The 15,588-nt window shown below is 38.4% G+C and overlaps 2 protein-coding genes across 2 annotated transcripts in view; both read right to left on the bottom strand.

Annotated features, from left to right (window-relative positions):
- Nucleotides 1-15,588, bottom strand: part of LOC150091686 (very long chain fatty acid elongase 7-like) — a 51,619-nt gene that overhangs the window by 16,828 nt on the left and 19,203 nt on the right. Inside the window, exon 2 of the mRNA XM_090385200.1 lies at nucleotides 4,305-4,371. Within this exon, the coding sequence (XP_090241326.1) occupies nucleotides 4,305-4,359 (55 nt within the window). The 5' untranslated portion in view covers nucleotides 4,360-4,371. The remainder of the gene's footprint in view (nucleotides 1-4,304; nucleotides 4,372-15,588) is intronic.
- Nucleotides 3,189-3,941, bottom strand: LOC150091687 (ornithine decarboxylase antizyme 1-like; the record flags this gene model as incomplete). Its single annotated transcript, XM_090385192.1, has 1 exon — nucleotides 3,189-3,941. A coding segment is annotated over one exon (513 nt), but the record flags the coding sequence as incomplete, so codon positions are not given.

Below are 15,588 nucleotides of genomic sequence, written 5' to 3'. Positions count from 1 at the left end.
ACGGGCCATAATGTCGCACATCACGTCAGAATACTGCTTTGGTGGGAACAAAATATCGCAACGTACCACTAGTCGCACTTTGTCACGAATGGGTTACAACAGCCGACGGCCACATCACGTACCTTTTGTTATCAATGAAGAACAAGAGGGAACGCCTCCTGTGGACACAGCAACACCAGCACTGGACTATTGAGGATTGGAAAACAGTTGCTTGGTCTGACGAGTCGAAGTTCCTGGTGCATCATGTCGATGGAAGGCTCAGAATTTGGCGAAAACAACATGAATCCATGGACCCGTTATGCCTGACGACTACTGTGCAAGGTGGTGGGGGCAGTGTTATAGTGTGGGGAATGTTTTCTTGGCACACGTTGGGTCCATTGATACCCATAGATTTACGTCTGAATGCCCCTTTTGTACCTAAACATCGTTGCTGACTAAGTGGGATTACTTCCAGCAGGATAATGCGCCGGTGCACAAAGCCCGAATCAGTATGGAATGGTTCCATGACTGAAAGTCATGGAACATGACCATGGCTTTTCTTTGCTGCAGTGGTCCGCTCAGTTCCTCGGATCTCAATCCTATTGAACATCTTTGGGATGAGCTGGAAAGTGCTGTTTGCTGCAGGCCTAGAGCTCAATCGAATCTCAAGGAACTGCCTGACACACTTATGTCTGCATGGTACTCCATTTCTACACAACGTCTTCAGCATCTCGTTCAATCCATGCCTAGACGAATTCAGGCTGTTTTGAAGGCGAAAGGAGGCTCCTCACGCTACTAGGTATGTGTACCTAATAAAATGGCAGCACAGTGTATATATTGGAAACGGATGTGGGAAGCCTGTCTGCCTATCTGCTTAGCTGAAAGAATGATAATGAATTGGAAGTAGCTGTCCAGTTTGGAACTTGAGTCTGTCCCTACCCTGTATCAGAAAAGAGAAATAATAAAGATGGTTGTGTAAGAGAGCGTGTAGTAAGAGCCTACTGATATGAGGTGGTAAGCAGTAATTGATTTGATAGGTGATTTTTTGTAAGCATACTGATGTAAGGTGATATGTGCAAAAATCTATAAAGGAAGACGAGAACCACTTCATAAGTAGTGTTTGGAAATTTTTGATTAGTGTGAGAGATTGTCAATAAGATAAAGGAGAAAAGGAAAGAAGGTATGTGTTAACAAACGTAAATTATACGTGTGAAGAAATAATTTGAAAAAAATGGTTGATGCACATGGTCGTGAGATGATGAAAATTATCCTGGTTTTTACATGAACATTCAAGTTTAGAATCTGTAGAATGCCCCGCTAACTTACTTACCACTTTACGCATCCTACAATATAAAAGACACGTGGCTGAACGACCAAAATTGGCATAGCAAGCCAGAATTGTACAATTGGCGTACAGCCATAAATAAATGAAAGTAAAAATATAAACGGGCGACAATATGACCTTAATCGCTGATGCTCCTAAAGCCTTGCCACTACAATAACGACATTTACAAGCAGTGTTGCGCAATACTCATCACAAAGGCCAAGGTCTCCCAACCAGGAGAGACTTCAAAACTCGAAATTGAAAAAAAACACATTTTTGCCTTATTAGTATTAGTATTAGTAACGGCCGCATAGTGCAAGAAAGCCTATGGCTTATGCTGCACCAGCCAAAAAAAAAAAAAAAAAAATCCGAACAAAACAATAATAAAAACAAAAAATAAATAAATAAAATAAAATAAAAAATAAATAAAAAGGAAATTAAACCTATCATCCTATGCGCTTCCCTTACCCGAAGGTACTATCCAGATGACCTTTGAATTTCCCCAAACTGTCGGCCTCTACCACCCACGAAGGCAACTTATTCCAGTAATTTATAACTCGCTGGCTAAAATAAAACTTCCTGCAGTCCAATCTAAACATTTCCCCCCGTAACTTGAATTTATGTCCCCTAGTTCTAGCATCATTTATAATCTTGAAAATTTCGTCCTCATTCATTTTACTGATGCCTCTCAGAGCCTTAAACACCTCAATCAAGTCTCCTCTAAGGTGTCTAGTTTCCAAACTCTGCAACCCACATATTCAAAGTCTTTCTTCATAAGAACGCCCTTTTGCCGATCCCACCAAGCGAGTTACCCTTCTTTGCACCCTTTCAAGAAGCTCGATGTCTTTCTTCAGGTGCGGTCTCCATACTTGAACACAGTATTCCAAGTGTGGTCTAACAAAAGCCTTATATAATGGGATTATCACGACCCTATCTCTACTTGCAAAAGTTCGATAGATCATCGATAGAACACCATGGGCCTTTCTTGCAACCTGTTTGCAATGCTCAGAGAATTTCATGTCTGACCTTATCGTAACACCCAAGTCCCTTTCCTCCAGTACTGGGTTTAGTTGAACTCCACCAAGTGAATAAGTTTTTTTGGCATTACTGTTTCCCAGGTGTAATACCTTACACTTTGTTGGATTAAAGCACAGCTGCCATTTTTCTGACCATTCCTGAAGTCTATCTAGGTCTCTCTGAAGAAGCTCGGCTTGACAGTGATCATTAATTACTCTACCAATTTTAACTTCATCTGCAAATTTAGACATCACGCCCTCTATCCCTTCATCAATGTCATTTATGAAAATTAAAAACAAAAGTGGTCCGAATACTGATCCTTGGGGAACCCCACTTCTTACATCAACCCAATCTGAGGAATAGCCATTTATCACAACCCTCTGCCTCCTGCCCTGAAGCCATCCTGCCATCCATCTAAGGATTTTCCCAGTGATTCCAACCTGTTCCAGCTTATAAAGCAACCGTTCATGTGGGACTGATTTTTTTTTTTTTTTCAATTTTTTTGACAAATCACAAGGAAAAATAAATCAATACAGTGAATCCAAAATCCCAAACATTCTTAAAATATCTTAAAAGTTATTCAAAAAACATCTATAACAGCATTTAAGCTGAGATTGTGTTAACATTTAATGAGCTATCTGGATGAAATGGTGAAAGGCACATACACAAATACTCATACAATCTAGCTAAAAATACTACAATTAGGAATGAGTTGAACATGTCTAGCCACAAACACAGAGTACCTATCTCCAGAGGACAGAGGCTTTTTATATTGACACAATTAGGCAGGAAATGTTTGTCCTGAATAAACACATTTGGTCCCTGTAAGAAATTGTGTACAGACAAAAAGATCAAAGTTCTATTTTATTTTTTTTTTTTTTTTGTGTGTGTTTGATGGAACAACATCAGACTGATAAAAGATTGATGATTTTACTTTTTATTAACTCAAACAGCATCCGCCAACATGTCAGATTAAGCCAAAGTACTTTGGAGAAATATGCAGTGCGGAGAAACCACGTCCAACAGTTCAGGCAAGCAGTCAACTGACCTTGAAGTTTCATATGCAGGTATAGCAATCAATTTTAATATGGAGAGAACAGGCAATTGTTCAAAAGCTGTATGCCATGTAGATGAAATCTTCATTTGCATTACTGGGAGCTAGTTGATGTCCTGGTATCAGGCTGACAAAACCCAAGAACATGAATGTGCGAATCAGTGCAGCTCTATCTGAACGGCTCTTGCTGAAGCACAGTACAACATTAGTGCACAGAAGTTCTTCCTCTGAAAATTCCAGTAGGGTGACAAACGCTTCTTTGGACCTATCTGGCAGAATTCCATCTGACACCTGCACATAGAGCATATTCTGCCACAGTACTGTATCCCACTTCACATTAATGTTTTCTGTCAGGTGGAAGGTGAAAGTCAAGAGAACGGCATCCTGGTTGGACTGCTTGGTAAGCTCACCCCTTTTTATAGTAACATTCTCTGCAACAGGGGGCACTTTCAGTTTCCCCACACCGCTGCCCTCTGCTATAAGTAGCGACACGTTGGCGGCATGGGGCACATCAGGAATACCACCGAGGCCCTGTGCCCAGGGATATAGAATAGTGAAGCAAGGTACTCATGCTACTACTTGGAGTACTACTTATGGCTGGCATACTGTTTAAAAGTTCAGTTAAATTTTCAGGACTACGTAAACTCAAATCGTTCAATAACTCAAATCGTTCAAATCGTAAACTCATAGTTCAATACTCCTGTATTGAACTATGAACCAGTATTGAATGCTTGGTACTGAATATCAGAAAGGAACAATACTTGGATATATTTATAGTGTTGGGCAAAGTCCGGGAGCGCACATTTCCTTGTTCTAATTCCAATACCTTTCTCCTACACGCATTTTCACCCAAAAATTAATCAGACAAAATATATAAAGTGTAGTATCCCATATAAAAACCAAAAACTACATTTTTCTGAGCTCACTTACCTGGTTTCCCTAATATCCTCTCCTCAACATCGGACAAGTTTTGATAGAATTCCATTCTTAAGGCAGCCTACAAAGAGAACAAGTTCTTCTAAATCAAATTCTCCGGTTGGTAATTTTAAATGTCTTTTACTTTATACAAGAAGTTGAATGACACAAAATTGTTTAGCAGAAATGTGTTTTGAAATATTATCATAAATGAATGATGGTTTCTCCATTTTCTGCTGCATTAGAGTGGTAATGCACTGACATCAATCAGACAACATCCAACGGGTTTAAGAAGTGCAATGAAACAGTAGGTCGTTCAACCTCCGGTCCATGATACTGCAAGTATAGACGCTCTTGCTTTTAAGACAGATTTTAAACAAATAATACGAGCCCCGAAGTAATATAACAGATACAATTATAAAAGTCTATTGCCCAAAAGTTCTCAAATTTATGAAGGAAAACTTACTTTTCTTAGGAGTCGTTTCTGGCTTCTAGTATTGCTCTCTCCATTACATACTGCAGAGTGATATAAACTAGTTTTTAATAGAAAAATGTTATTCATTGAAATTGAGGAAAAATTGTTATATGGTGCAATCGAGATAAGCTAAGACCATACATTCTTCTTAAGAGAAGTGGTCCTCCTGGTTTATTTCAAGTTATAAAAGGAAAATAGCAGACAGAACGTTTTCAGTCGTAACGAGAAGCCTCTTTCAAGGTGACAGCAATAGAACTATCAGTTTTTCATCTTAGAATTCACACCTATTATCTTTGTTGCTGTTATATATCTATATCTGTTATATATTCATATCTATTGTCTTTGTTGTTGTTATTCACACACGAGTGATAACGATTTTTTTATAATCCATTGAGTATTCTAATTAGAATGCATAAAAACCTGTTTATCGTAGTGTATTATTGGGATAACTTCATTTCCAAAGAGGAAACTGGAAAACAAAGTGAAATGAATTATATCTACCTAGACTATGCGCAGTGTTTATAAATATGATATTCTGATGACTGAAGGATACTAATTTTAAACTTCTGTTCCTCCTTTCACTTTGTTCTCTGCCCTTGGTAATGGAGTTTATATTATTTGAAAACAAGAATGTTAATTTCGATGAGATTAATGCAGAAAAATAAAATGCAAAAAGCTTTTGCATTGGCAATGAACGCCATCTTGCTCATAATTTTCTTTGGATGATTCTTTAAGCAGGATATTTTTGAGTACGAAACAAATTGCAAAATAATAACTGTAATTAAAATTATAGAAATTTACCCCACCACACGTTGAAAATTTCCAGTGATGCATACTACAAAATGTGATATTGTTTTCCTATTCTTTTTTCTGAATTCTGTGGACCGTGGAATTCAGAAAATTCCAGGAACTCAGAAAAACTAGAAACCTACTAAGGCTGGGAGAGTGTAAAGCCCATGAGACGAAGAGTGTATACATAGTTATAGTGAAAAAATGGGTAGGAGAATGAACTCAACCATTAGCAATGTTAATCAGGTCATTCAAGGATTATTTCCTTGGAATGGTGGAAAGTCTCGCCAATCCATGAAGGTGGAACTGAAGAAGGGATGGCGAAATATAATCCACTTTACCAAATATATTTTACCAAAGATTAAGAAATCCTACTGCATCTATGGTAACATTAGGGAACCATTACTTAAAGTTTGGGAAGGTGGTTAAAGATCAGAACCAGGCTAAGCTCTGTAAAAAGGATTTGGACGGCTGAAAACACGTTGTGAAAAATGGCAGCTAAAGTTCAATGCTACCAAATTCAAAGTGTTGCACTTGGAAAATAGATACCCAGGAGTAGCTTATAGATGAGGGAGGAAACAATTAAAGGATGTCCGGGATGGGAAAAACTTCTTGATTACGGCACAGAAAGCCATGAAGTTTAATGCGCAGTGTAAGCAGGTCACATGAAGAGTACATGATGTTCTGGCTATATTTCTCGGAATTTTGCATTCACAGAGAAGAACATTATCCTTCTCTATATAAGATGATGATGCATGGCCACTTGGAATATTGCATCCAGTTCAGGAGAGCTTATTTAAAGGAAGATATAGACCTAGAGAAGATACGAAGAATACGAAGTATATAAGCCACTTGGGGTGAGATGAGAAAAATGGATGCGGGAATAATAATCCCTCTGATGAGTGAAAAAAGAAAAGCCCCACCTGAAAATTAACTTTATATAATAACTTATGAAGCTTACTTTCTCCTTTTGTTGTACGGTGTTGGAGTAAGTTGCTTGAGAGTAACAGAGAGTTTAAAAATATTCACGGAGGCGGAGAGTTTGGCAATATTCATGGAGGAACTTGTTAGTTACTTTTTTGACTAAGGAGAATAATATAACTCCTTTGTTTTCGCTACCACTCTAGCTTTTAGCTTTTTTTTCTTCGTCATCTTCTCTATCTTCCTCTTGGTCGTACCCTCCATTTGGATTTCATCATCATCATCATTCATCGTTCCGTTGTTCCACGGATGGACACAAGAAGCCATTTAGATTTATATAAACCTTTTGAATCTGTCATCTTTCATTCCCTTTGCATGTCCAGACCGCCTACATCTGTTTATTTCAATCTTTTCTTGTAATTATTCTTCTCCCACTTTCTCTCTTCTGGCTGGGTTTCTTGTTCCATCAATCTTAGTCTTTCCACAAATCCCTCTCAGAAACTTCATATTTGTCCCTTGTATTTTGCTGATATCCTTCTTCCGTATTACCTGCAATTCTGATCTGTAGGTTATTATTGGAACAAATTACGATCTACAGAGTACGGTCTTGCACAAATTAAAATTTTCATGTATTTTGAGGGAAAACCACCATTATTGAAATATTCATATTTCCAATAAAGATTTTAGTTGTTCTTATATTTGTTCTTATTTTCTCTGTTAATAAGATATTTTACAGAGAAATTTTCCCTCTAATGAGTAAAAATATCCTTGAATTGGACTAAACTTTTGAGTTCGTAGAAATATAATAAAATTTCAGGGATTTAACGCACTTTTCAAGTGATCAAGGTATCATGCTGTAACTTATTTCAAGTGTTAAATTAAAAGTGTTAATCAATCTTTATAACTTTTAAGAAAATTTATACATATTGCAACCTCCACCACACCAACTGGTAAAAGAAACAGAGCGCTTCTCTTCTAAGATACTACACCAGACAATATTCGTCTTATATAGTAATAATTCCAATTTTGAATTTTCTAGAATGAGTTAATATTATCTTAATAGTCCGTGTATTTTATATGTAATCTGTGCATATTATTCTATTCTACTTACCCTGAAAAAGAGCTACTCTACTGTTCTGCTTATCCCTCGAGAGGACGAAAATCTCGGTCATTTTTAACCATACTTTCCAATATTGAATTCAAAATCTTTTACGAATATTGATTCCACATAACATCCAAAGAACACAATTTTACCACCAGTACGTAGAGTAAGTTTAAGAGTACATTGCTATAAGAGGATTGCTAAGGGTATAAACCTAAGAGGCAATAGACGTAAAGTTTTACTCAATGTCCTTTATGTACCAAGCTTCCTTCAGCATCAACTAACAGAGATCCAGTAAAGTATCGATATTTTTCCACATTGCCGTCATAAGAAAAACATTCTCTTCCATATCCATCTGCTTGTACTGCCACGCAGCGAGAATTTTAATAAGTTTTTTCCTCCTGTTCCTTTTACTCTTGTTCAGTTCAATTTTATTACTAGTGCCTCCAGTTTTACTATCTTCATACAATACGACCTTCCGCGAGCTTCAATGACCTTTTCTTAAGTTGCATATATCCATATTCAAGTAGTAATATAAAATTATGGCGCAAAACCTGCCACCAAAGTTCGTACCTGCAACCAGAAGTAAGGTACTTCCTGGATCTATTGAACCTCCCACAAAAATGGCGATGAACTGTTGTCTATAGTATAAACCAGCTGTAGGCAATTTAAACTCGTAGGAAGAAAGCGATTATTTAAATGAAAAATGTTAATTTTTAAAATAACATACGCTTTTCAATACATAAAAAAATCAGGGTCCTACATTCCAAATTCTAGATAGACTGTCACAAATTAAAAGCGAAACTAACTTTATAATCTAGCCTCAATTAACAGTAAGCTGGATTTCAGCATTTCTATAATCAAACTGGAAAGGACCGAAAGTGAAATCATCTCAAATTTACCACTTGACAGTCTTTATAGCCATACAGAAGAGCCTTACACACAAAAGGCCCCTTTTATTTTTTAATTAATGCCGATAATATATCGGCTATACCAGGAACAATGGGTCATGATGCTCTACACTGATCTGTGTAATGCAGTCTTCAATGAAATCCTAGCGCACTTTCAACTGGAGGGAACGAGGAGCAGATTCCATCGCAGTACGTGGAAGAAAGCGAACTTTAGGTTGTGGTCAGTGAATCCTATGGGCTTGACTCACTGTTCATGGGCCATGAACAGTGAGTCTAGTCTTTCTTTTGCATTTGTTTTTGCCTTTTACCCCCTGTTATAGCCAGTTAACGTAATTCGAGATGAATTACGTAAAAGCAGAGTACTGAGATCCACCTCTTGTATTTATGGATTCTGTGGCACCGCAAACATCACAAATCCAAAATTTCGGAATCAGCCATCTGGATTACGATCATGTTCTTCATGGTCCCTTCATTATTCCGGTGAATTCGTATGCAGAAGACAGGAAAATAGACAGTAGTATTCAAAAAGGTTCATAATGGTTCACGGATAATCTTCGTTTTCACTAATCCAACAATTATCTGGTAGAAAATAGCACAATTGTATCCACGGAACTTACTTTGTCCTGAATGGATCATGGCCAGTGAAAGCACTTTGTAATTTCCCTTTAACTTTACCACTTGACAGTTTTTGGTTCCACTAAGTTCGGGTTGATTTCAGAGCTATTTTAGCAGGTTGTTTCATTAGAAAAAACTTTGGTTTCTATAGATATTACCTCTTACTTGCGAATGTTAGATGCACAACCTATTAGAGAAAGGTTTAGCAACCAAAAACCATTTTCTAAATAGGTTCGGTGGCGTTTTAGCGCATATCAGAATCTCTTAAATCGCCATGCTGTTTCCTCGTCCTGTCAATAACAGCAGAAAATTCATTTACAGTACTCCATCTCGTAGTCTGATAAGATGCTAGCTACTGGTTCCCCTTCCATCAGTAAGCCTTCTTCTAAACAGCCACAGAATCATACATCCACTCCATTACGGAATATTCTGTTCGAATCTGGATTTGTGCTTCTCTGAAACTTCTTAAATCTATTCAGACTTCCTCTACTCCCTTTCATTCGGGTTATACTGCCTGCCTTTCTTTTCTATAGATAATTTAATAACTAACTTCTTCGAAATTGTCATCTATCATTCCACCTCTTTCTTCCAATCCAGCCTGAACATCCAGTTGATATAGATGAACAGTGCGCTGTTGAGTCAGTTTGGTGTGACATAAGCACTGCGAAAGCAAAAATAAGAGTAGGAGTGTGTTATAGGCCTAACGACTCGAATGAGTACAATGAACAGTTGTACAGAGAAATAGAGTGGGCTAGTAAATCAGAATGTCTTATAATGGGGGATTTTAACTTCCCAGATATTGACTGGAACTTGTGGGTTGGTCACTCACACACTAGTCAGACTTTTGTGGATTTATTGGATGATTGTTTTCTGCAGCAGCATGTTCGAGAGGCAACCAGAGAAAGTAACACTCTTGATCTGGTTATCAGCAGTGATCATTCATGTATTAGGAATTTGCAGATAAAGGAACCACTAGGTGGCAGTGATCAGTGTACTGACGTGGGATTTACTTAAAGATTTAATTGCCATCAGGGGTAAAGGAAAGGGTTTTTGCTTCCGTAAAGGCGAGTACAGTGGTCTCCGACAGTTTTCAAATTCTGTACAGTGGGATCAACTGACGATGTTACCAACAGTAAATTCTAAGTGGGAAGCATTCAAGGAATTAATCGTGGAAGCTACTAAAAGTTTCATACCTATTAAGAAAAATTGTTCAAGGTTTAGGCCTAAATCGTTATCAAATGAACTAATCAGACTCGTGGCAGAGAAGAAAAATGCATGGGATGCATATAAATTATCAAGCGACTCAGAAGCCTATGGCAGATATAAGCTAGTCTGTAATCAGGTCACAAAGGAGGTTCGGCAGGCGAAGGCGGATTACGAGAAATCCTTGGCAAAAGATGCTAAGAAAAACAGCAAGGATTTCTTTACTTATGTAAACTCTAAAAGGAAGGGGATGAATCTGATTGGTCCACTTGATATCGATGGTTCGACTGCTGATGATTCTGCTCAGGTAGCTAACAAACTAAACGAGTATTTTGCATCTACATTCACACGTGAGGAATTATTAAGGTTTGAAAATGGGACAAGGTTATCAAATTGTAGCAGGATGCTTAATGATTTTGGAATAACTGAGAGCAAAGTGGAGGAGAAATTGTTGAAGTTAAACATAAGAAAAGCACCTGGGGTGGATGGGATCTATCCAGTTATATTAAAGGAGGCGGCAAAGTAACTAAGCAAACCCTTAGCCATAATTATGAGAGCATCCTTGGACTCAGGGGAGGTTCCCTCGGACTGGAAATGTGCAAATGTAAGTTGACGTAGTAAAAAAGTTCGCAGAACACTATCCTATAACTCTCTTAAGTTTATTTAATAGATGCCTTGCTGAAGGAACATTTCCTGACTTCTGGAAAATTTCAACACTCAAGTTAATCCTAAAACACCCGAAAAAACCACCTCAAGTACCGACTTCTTACAGACCAATAGCCCTGCTTCCTGTTTTGGCCAAACTCCAAGAACGTCTTTTGCTCTGCCGTCTCACCGACTACTACAAAAAGCAACAATTACCATGTCCGCATCAATTTGGTTTTAAAACAGGCTGCAGTACAGAAGATGCTATCCACAGATTAATCTCTCTAGCTACCCAGACAGAATCTAAATACTCTTTGGCCATAATAGTGGACTTTGCGGGGGCCTTCGATCGACTATGGTGGCCCAGCATACTTCAAAGACTTCGGCAGGCCAAGACGTCCAGCATTCTATATAACTGTATAAAGTCCTACCTTAGCAATAGAACAGTGCAGGTAACCAACAAATACCAAACAGTCACCAGGAATATACTGCGAGGCTGTCCTCAGGGCTCTGTTCTTGGGCCATTTCTTTGGTCCATTGTCTTGGACGAGTTCCTGGGGATGGATCTCGGTGAGGTCAAGCCCCTGGACTTTGCTGATGATCTCGTACTGGTTATTTATTCTGGTAAAAGAGCCACATTGGAAGTACAAGCCCACTTTGCACTGGGAAAACTTCAAGACTGGGTTGCCATGCACAAATTAACAATCTCCAATGAAAAAACAAAGTCAATCCTTGTAAAAGAAAAGCTCCAAATCCGACGGCCACCAGTGATGAAAATTAACAACACCCCAATCCGTCTCTACACAGAAATCAAGTATCTGGGCCTGTATCTAGACGCCAACTTATCCTTCCATCCCCACTTAAAATACCTGTCAGCTAAAATCCGAAAATACACTGCAATGATAAGACCGATTAGCAGAGCGGATTGGGGCCTAAAGAATAAAGCACTATCATTAATATATAAGGCAGCATATGTCCCGATTGTGTGCTATGGAGCCTCCATCTGGTGTGAAAAGGCAATCCTGGAAAGGAACAAGCGTAAGCTTGATTCCATTCAAAGGTTTATGTTATTATCGGTTACCAGGGCGTTCTGTACTGTCAGCACCCCTGCATTACAAGTCATTGCAGGATACTTACCTCTCTATCTGGAAGTTGTCAAGAGGGTTCTCTTCCAGCGCCTGAAGAAGGGAATCCCAACCCAATTGTTAAACCTGCAATTGAACCATGCAAATGATCCTAAGAAGGAAAGAAGAAAAATTGTAGACCACCTACAAAACCTCTGGCAAGAAACATGGGACACAACGCCTAAAGGAGCAATCACCAAAAGGTTTATTCCCTCAATTAGTCGGACTTCCCCAAAGCCTCCTCCCTGGTACTCGCCTGGATTGCAAGTCACCTTCCTGCTTACAGGCCATGGACCGTTCCAGCAAAAACCTAACAGCCATGGGAATAGAAAATAACCCATATTGCCACTGTGGTGAAGAGGAGTCCTGGGAACACCTTATGTACGAGTGTCTCACTTACGACAACGCCAGACTTTAATTCCTCACAGAGATTCATGGAAACCCCCGCAATCAGGAGTCAACTTTACTTCAAGAAGTTGCCACATACCTAGTCTTAACACGCTACGCCCAGGCTGTTTTCCATTATAGAAGAGCAAGACTTGCGGAATTCAGGGCAGAACAGAATAACGTGCCACCCCTGCGATCCCCTACTGGGATAGGATAATGCAATTTACCCTGGGTGCAGGATACTCACAGGAGCACCTGCTCCTGTAATTTCCAACTCCCTTCTCCATCCTCTTCCTTAGAGTGGACTGCCTTCCCTCTTTGGTCCACTCCAACTACTGTTCCCCACATTTCACCTCTTCTTCTTCTCTTACTCCCCCCATATGCTCTCTTATCTTTTTATTATTTTTTTTTTTACAGCCTCAACTTTTTTTTTTCACTCTTCATTTTTTTATTTTATTTTCTTATTTTATTTATTTTTATTTTCTTTATTTTATTATATATATATATATATATATTTTTTTTTATAGCTTCTGTCAGGTAGCTCAGGCAACCCTGGCAGAGGCAGCCAGAGTATAATGGGCAGCCTGGCTCACCTCCCAGTGGTTGTGGCGGGCAACGTGTAGTCCCAGTAGGGGCCCCGCGGCCAAGCAGCCAGACACAACAACAGAACAAAGCACAATACTACATTAACCAGACATTACACTTTTTTTCTGGCTGTGCAGTAGTTCTGCATTTCATCACAGAGTACATATGGCGCAGATATGGGAAACCACCGGTGGCGCCTGAACCTAAATACTATGCCACTATGCCACTATGTATCCCCAATTCACAAAGGGGATCGAAGGGTGACACGAGTAATTACAGACCTTTCCTCCATTACTGGGTTTAGTTGAACGCCACCAAGTGAATAAGTTTTTTTGGGATTACTGTTTCCCAGGTGTAATACCTTACACTTTGTTGGATTAAAGCACAGCTGCCATTTTTCTGACCATTCTTGAAGTCTATCTAGGTCTCTCTGAAGAAGCTCAGCTTGACAGTGATCATTAACTACTCTACCAATTTTAACATCATCTGCAAATTTAGACATCACGCCCTCTATCCCTTCATCAATGTCGTTTATGAAAATTAAAAACAACAGTGGTCCTAATACCTCTTTGGGATGATCTGGAACGTCCATTTATGGCACGTTCATGAATGACAGCATCTAAGTCTGGGTCTGCATTACACAGATCAGAGTTTCAATCAGAGTTCAATCACTTACAATCTAACATTTCATGAGACAGTAAAAGACAATTTATTTTTAATACATTTAGAACGCAAAACTATCGAACTATTTTGGTATTACTTTTCCACACAGTGCACTTCCTTTTCTAAATATGATTATGAGCCATAAAAATTTTGTTCGCCTGAGTTTAGAATGCTAATTAAGCAAGAAACAAAACTCATTTCAAATACTCACTTGTATAGACTCGATCCGAGCAGATATTTATCTATATGGCTTAGCCAAACAGAAATACTGTTTAAAATAGCGAGAGATGAGCATATAACATTTAAAATTAATGCAGCAGCATGCCACGAATGGAAATTACAACCATAACTATATGGTATATGTTTGCAAAAAGAGAATGAAACAAATTTTCTCTTTCTACAGGGATGACCACATATAATCAGAGGAGTTCACGAACTAGAGAGAATACAAGTATATAGCAGACACAAAACTTCGAACACATTTAACTGACGCATGCGGGGTACTCTTGCTTTGCTGTGTTAACTAAATGATCAACGTTACCAAAAATAAAGAAAACTTGTTGAGAGTTTCCTTCAAAACTCTGTAAACAGAGAATAATTGACTGTTGATCAAGAAAGACTATATCTAAAGGAAAATTACGGTGTAGAATAACAAAATACAAACTCGCATGAAGGGAAATTTCTAACCGTAATTAATTACATTTCTTACGAAAGGATAATGTTTTCATGATAACCAAAATGCACGAGAGGTATTAGAACCTATAAAAAGAAGTTACTTTAAGATAGTACTTAGAACCGTACATGGGTTGAAAGTTGAGAAGATGATTATAGATATTTGTTGACATTAAACTCGAATTTCTTGAAAATATGGAGGAAGGTTGTTCCCGAAAACAGATGGTGATGGATTAATTGAGGAAGAAGAAACGTTGATTCTGTGAGTTTGAAGTTGGACAGTAAAAGGACTGGTAGTGGCAGGTGTTCGAACTGCTTTGAAAGAAGGAGGGGAATTACAGAAGCCAATTCAGAAAAGCATTGCCCTCTTTTGAATGGAACCTAGAAGCCTGAGAGAGGTTTTGGAGCCATTCCTTTTCATTTATTGAGTAAAGCGACCCTACAGACTGATCATTGCCAGTATCTCCAAAAGATACACAGTTCAATGAACAGCAATCCACCAGCAGTCAGACAGCTCAACAGAAGTTACTTTAAGATGTCAATCTTACAAAATATGGAGATTTAGAGGTTATGGGGAAATTTATAATTGGGGAATAATTTAATCTTTGATATGGAAAGGACATTTTGACATTTACGAGAAGCATATATGGGAAGAATACTAGATTTAGAAGATAAGCGATTATAGATGTGCAAATTGAACAGCAGCCAAATGGAAGAGAAAGTAACCTATAAATGTAGATCCGTGGGAAAAGGGGTGAACGGTGAGTAAACAAAAACAGCCGCCCCGAACTAGGGAAGGAGTGGTCATTCTGGGAGACGATGGACGGCAGACATGAAAGGATTGTGCTACCCTGAGAATTAAACAAAAAAATCATCGGAAAATCATCTGAAGCAGATTCAGGAGAAAGCAAATGATGGAGAGCCATAGAAGATAGCCTGGAGAGACTAAGATGGAGGCTTGAACCTCCCTGGAGAAGAAGAGAAAAAGATAGAGGTAGGTGAGCGATATATTAAGTACACTAAGTTAACAAGAAGGACTATTAATGAAATAGTAGAGTAATTAATGAAAAGGGGGAAGCACTAGAAAGTAAAGTGAAAGATAAACTATCTCTGAGGTAGACATATAGTAACAGAGTTTATTATGTTAAAAATGGTTAAGGTATAATGCAAGGGAAAGGAAGGAATGAGTAATAGATGAAATTGATAT

Source organism: Mastigoproctus giganteus, chromosome 1 (genome assembly GCF_048544385.1).
Source record: "Mastigoproctus giganteus isolate SK-2022 chromosome 1, ASM4854438v1, whole genome shotgun sequence".
NCBI classification, from domain to species: domain Eukaryota; kingdom Metazoa; phylum Arthropoda; class Arachnida; order Uropygi; family Thelyphonidae; genus Mastigoproctus; species Mastigoproctus giganteus.
Note: the sequence above shows the minus strand (reverse complement) of the source record. Positions and strands in the feature narration are given on the sequence as shown.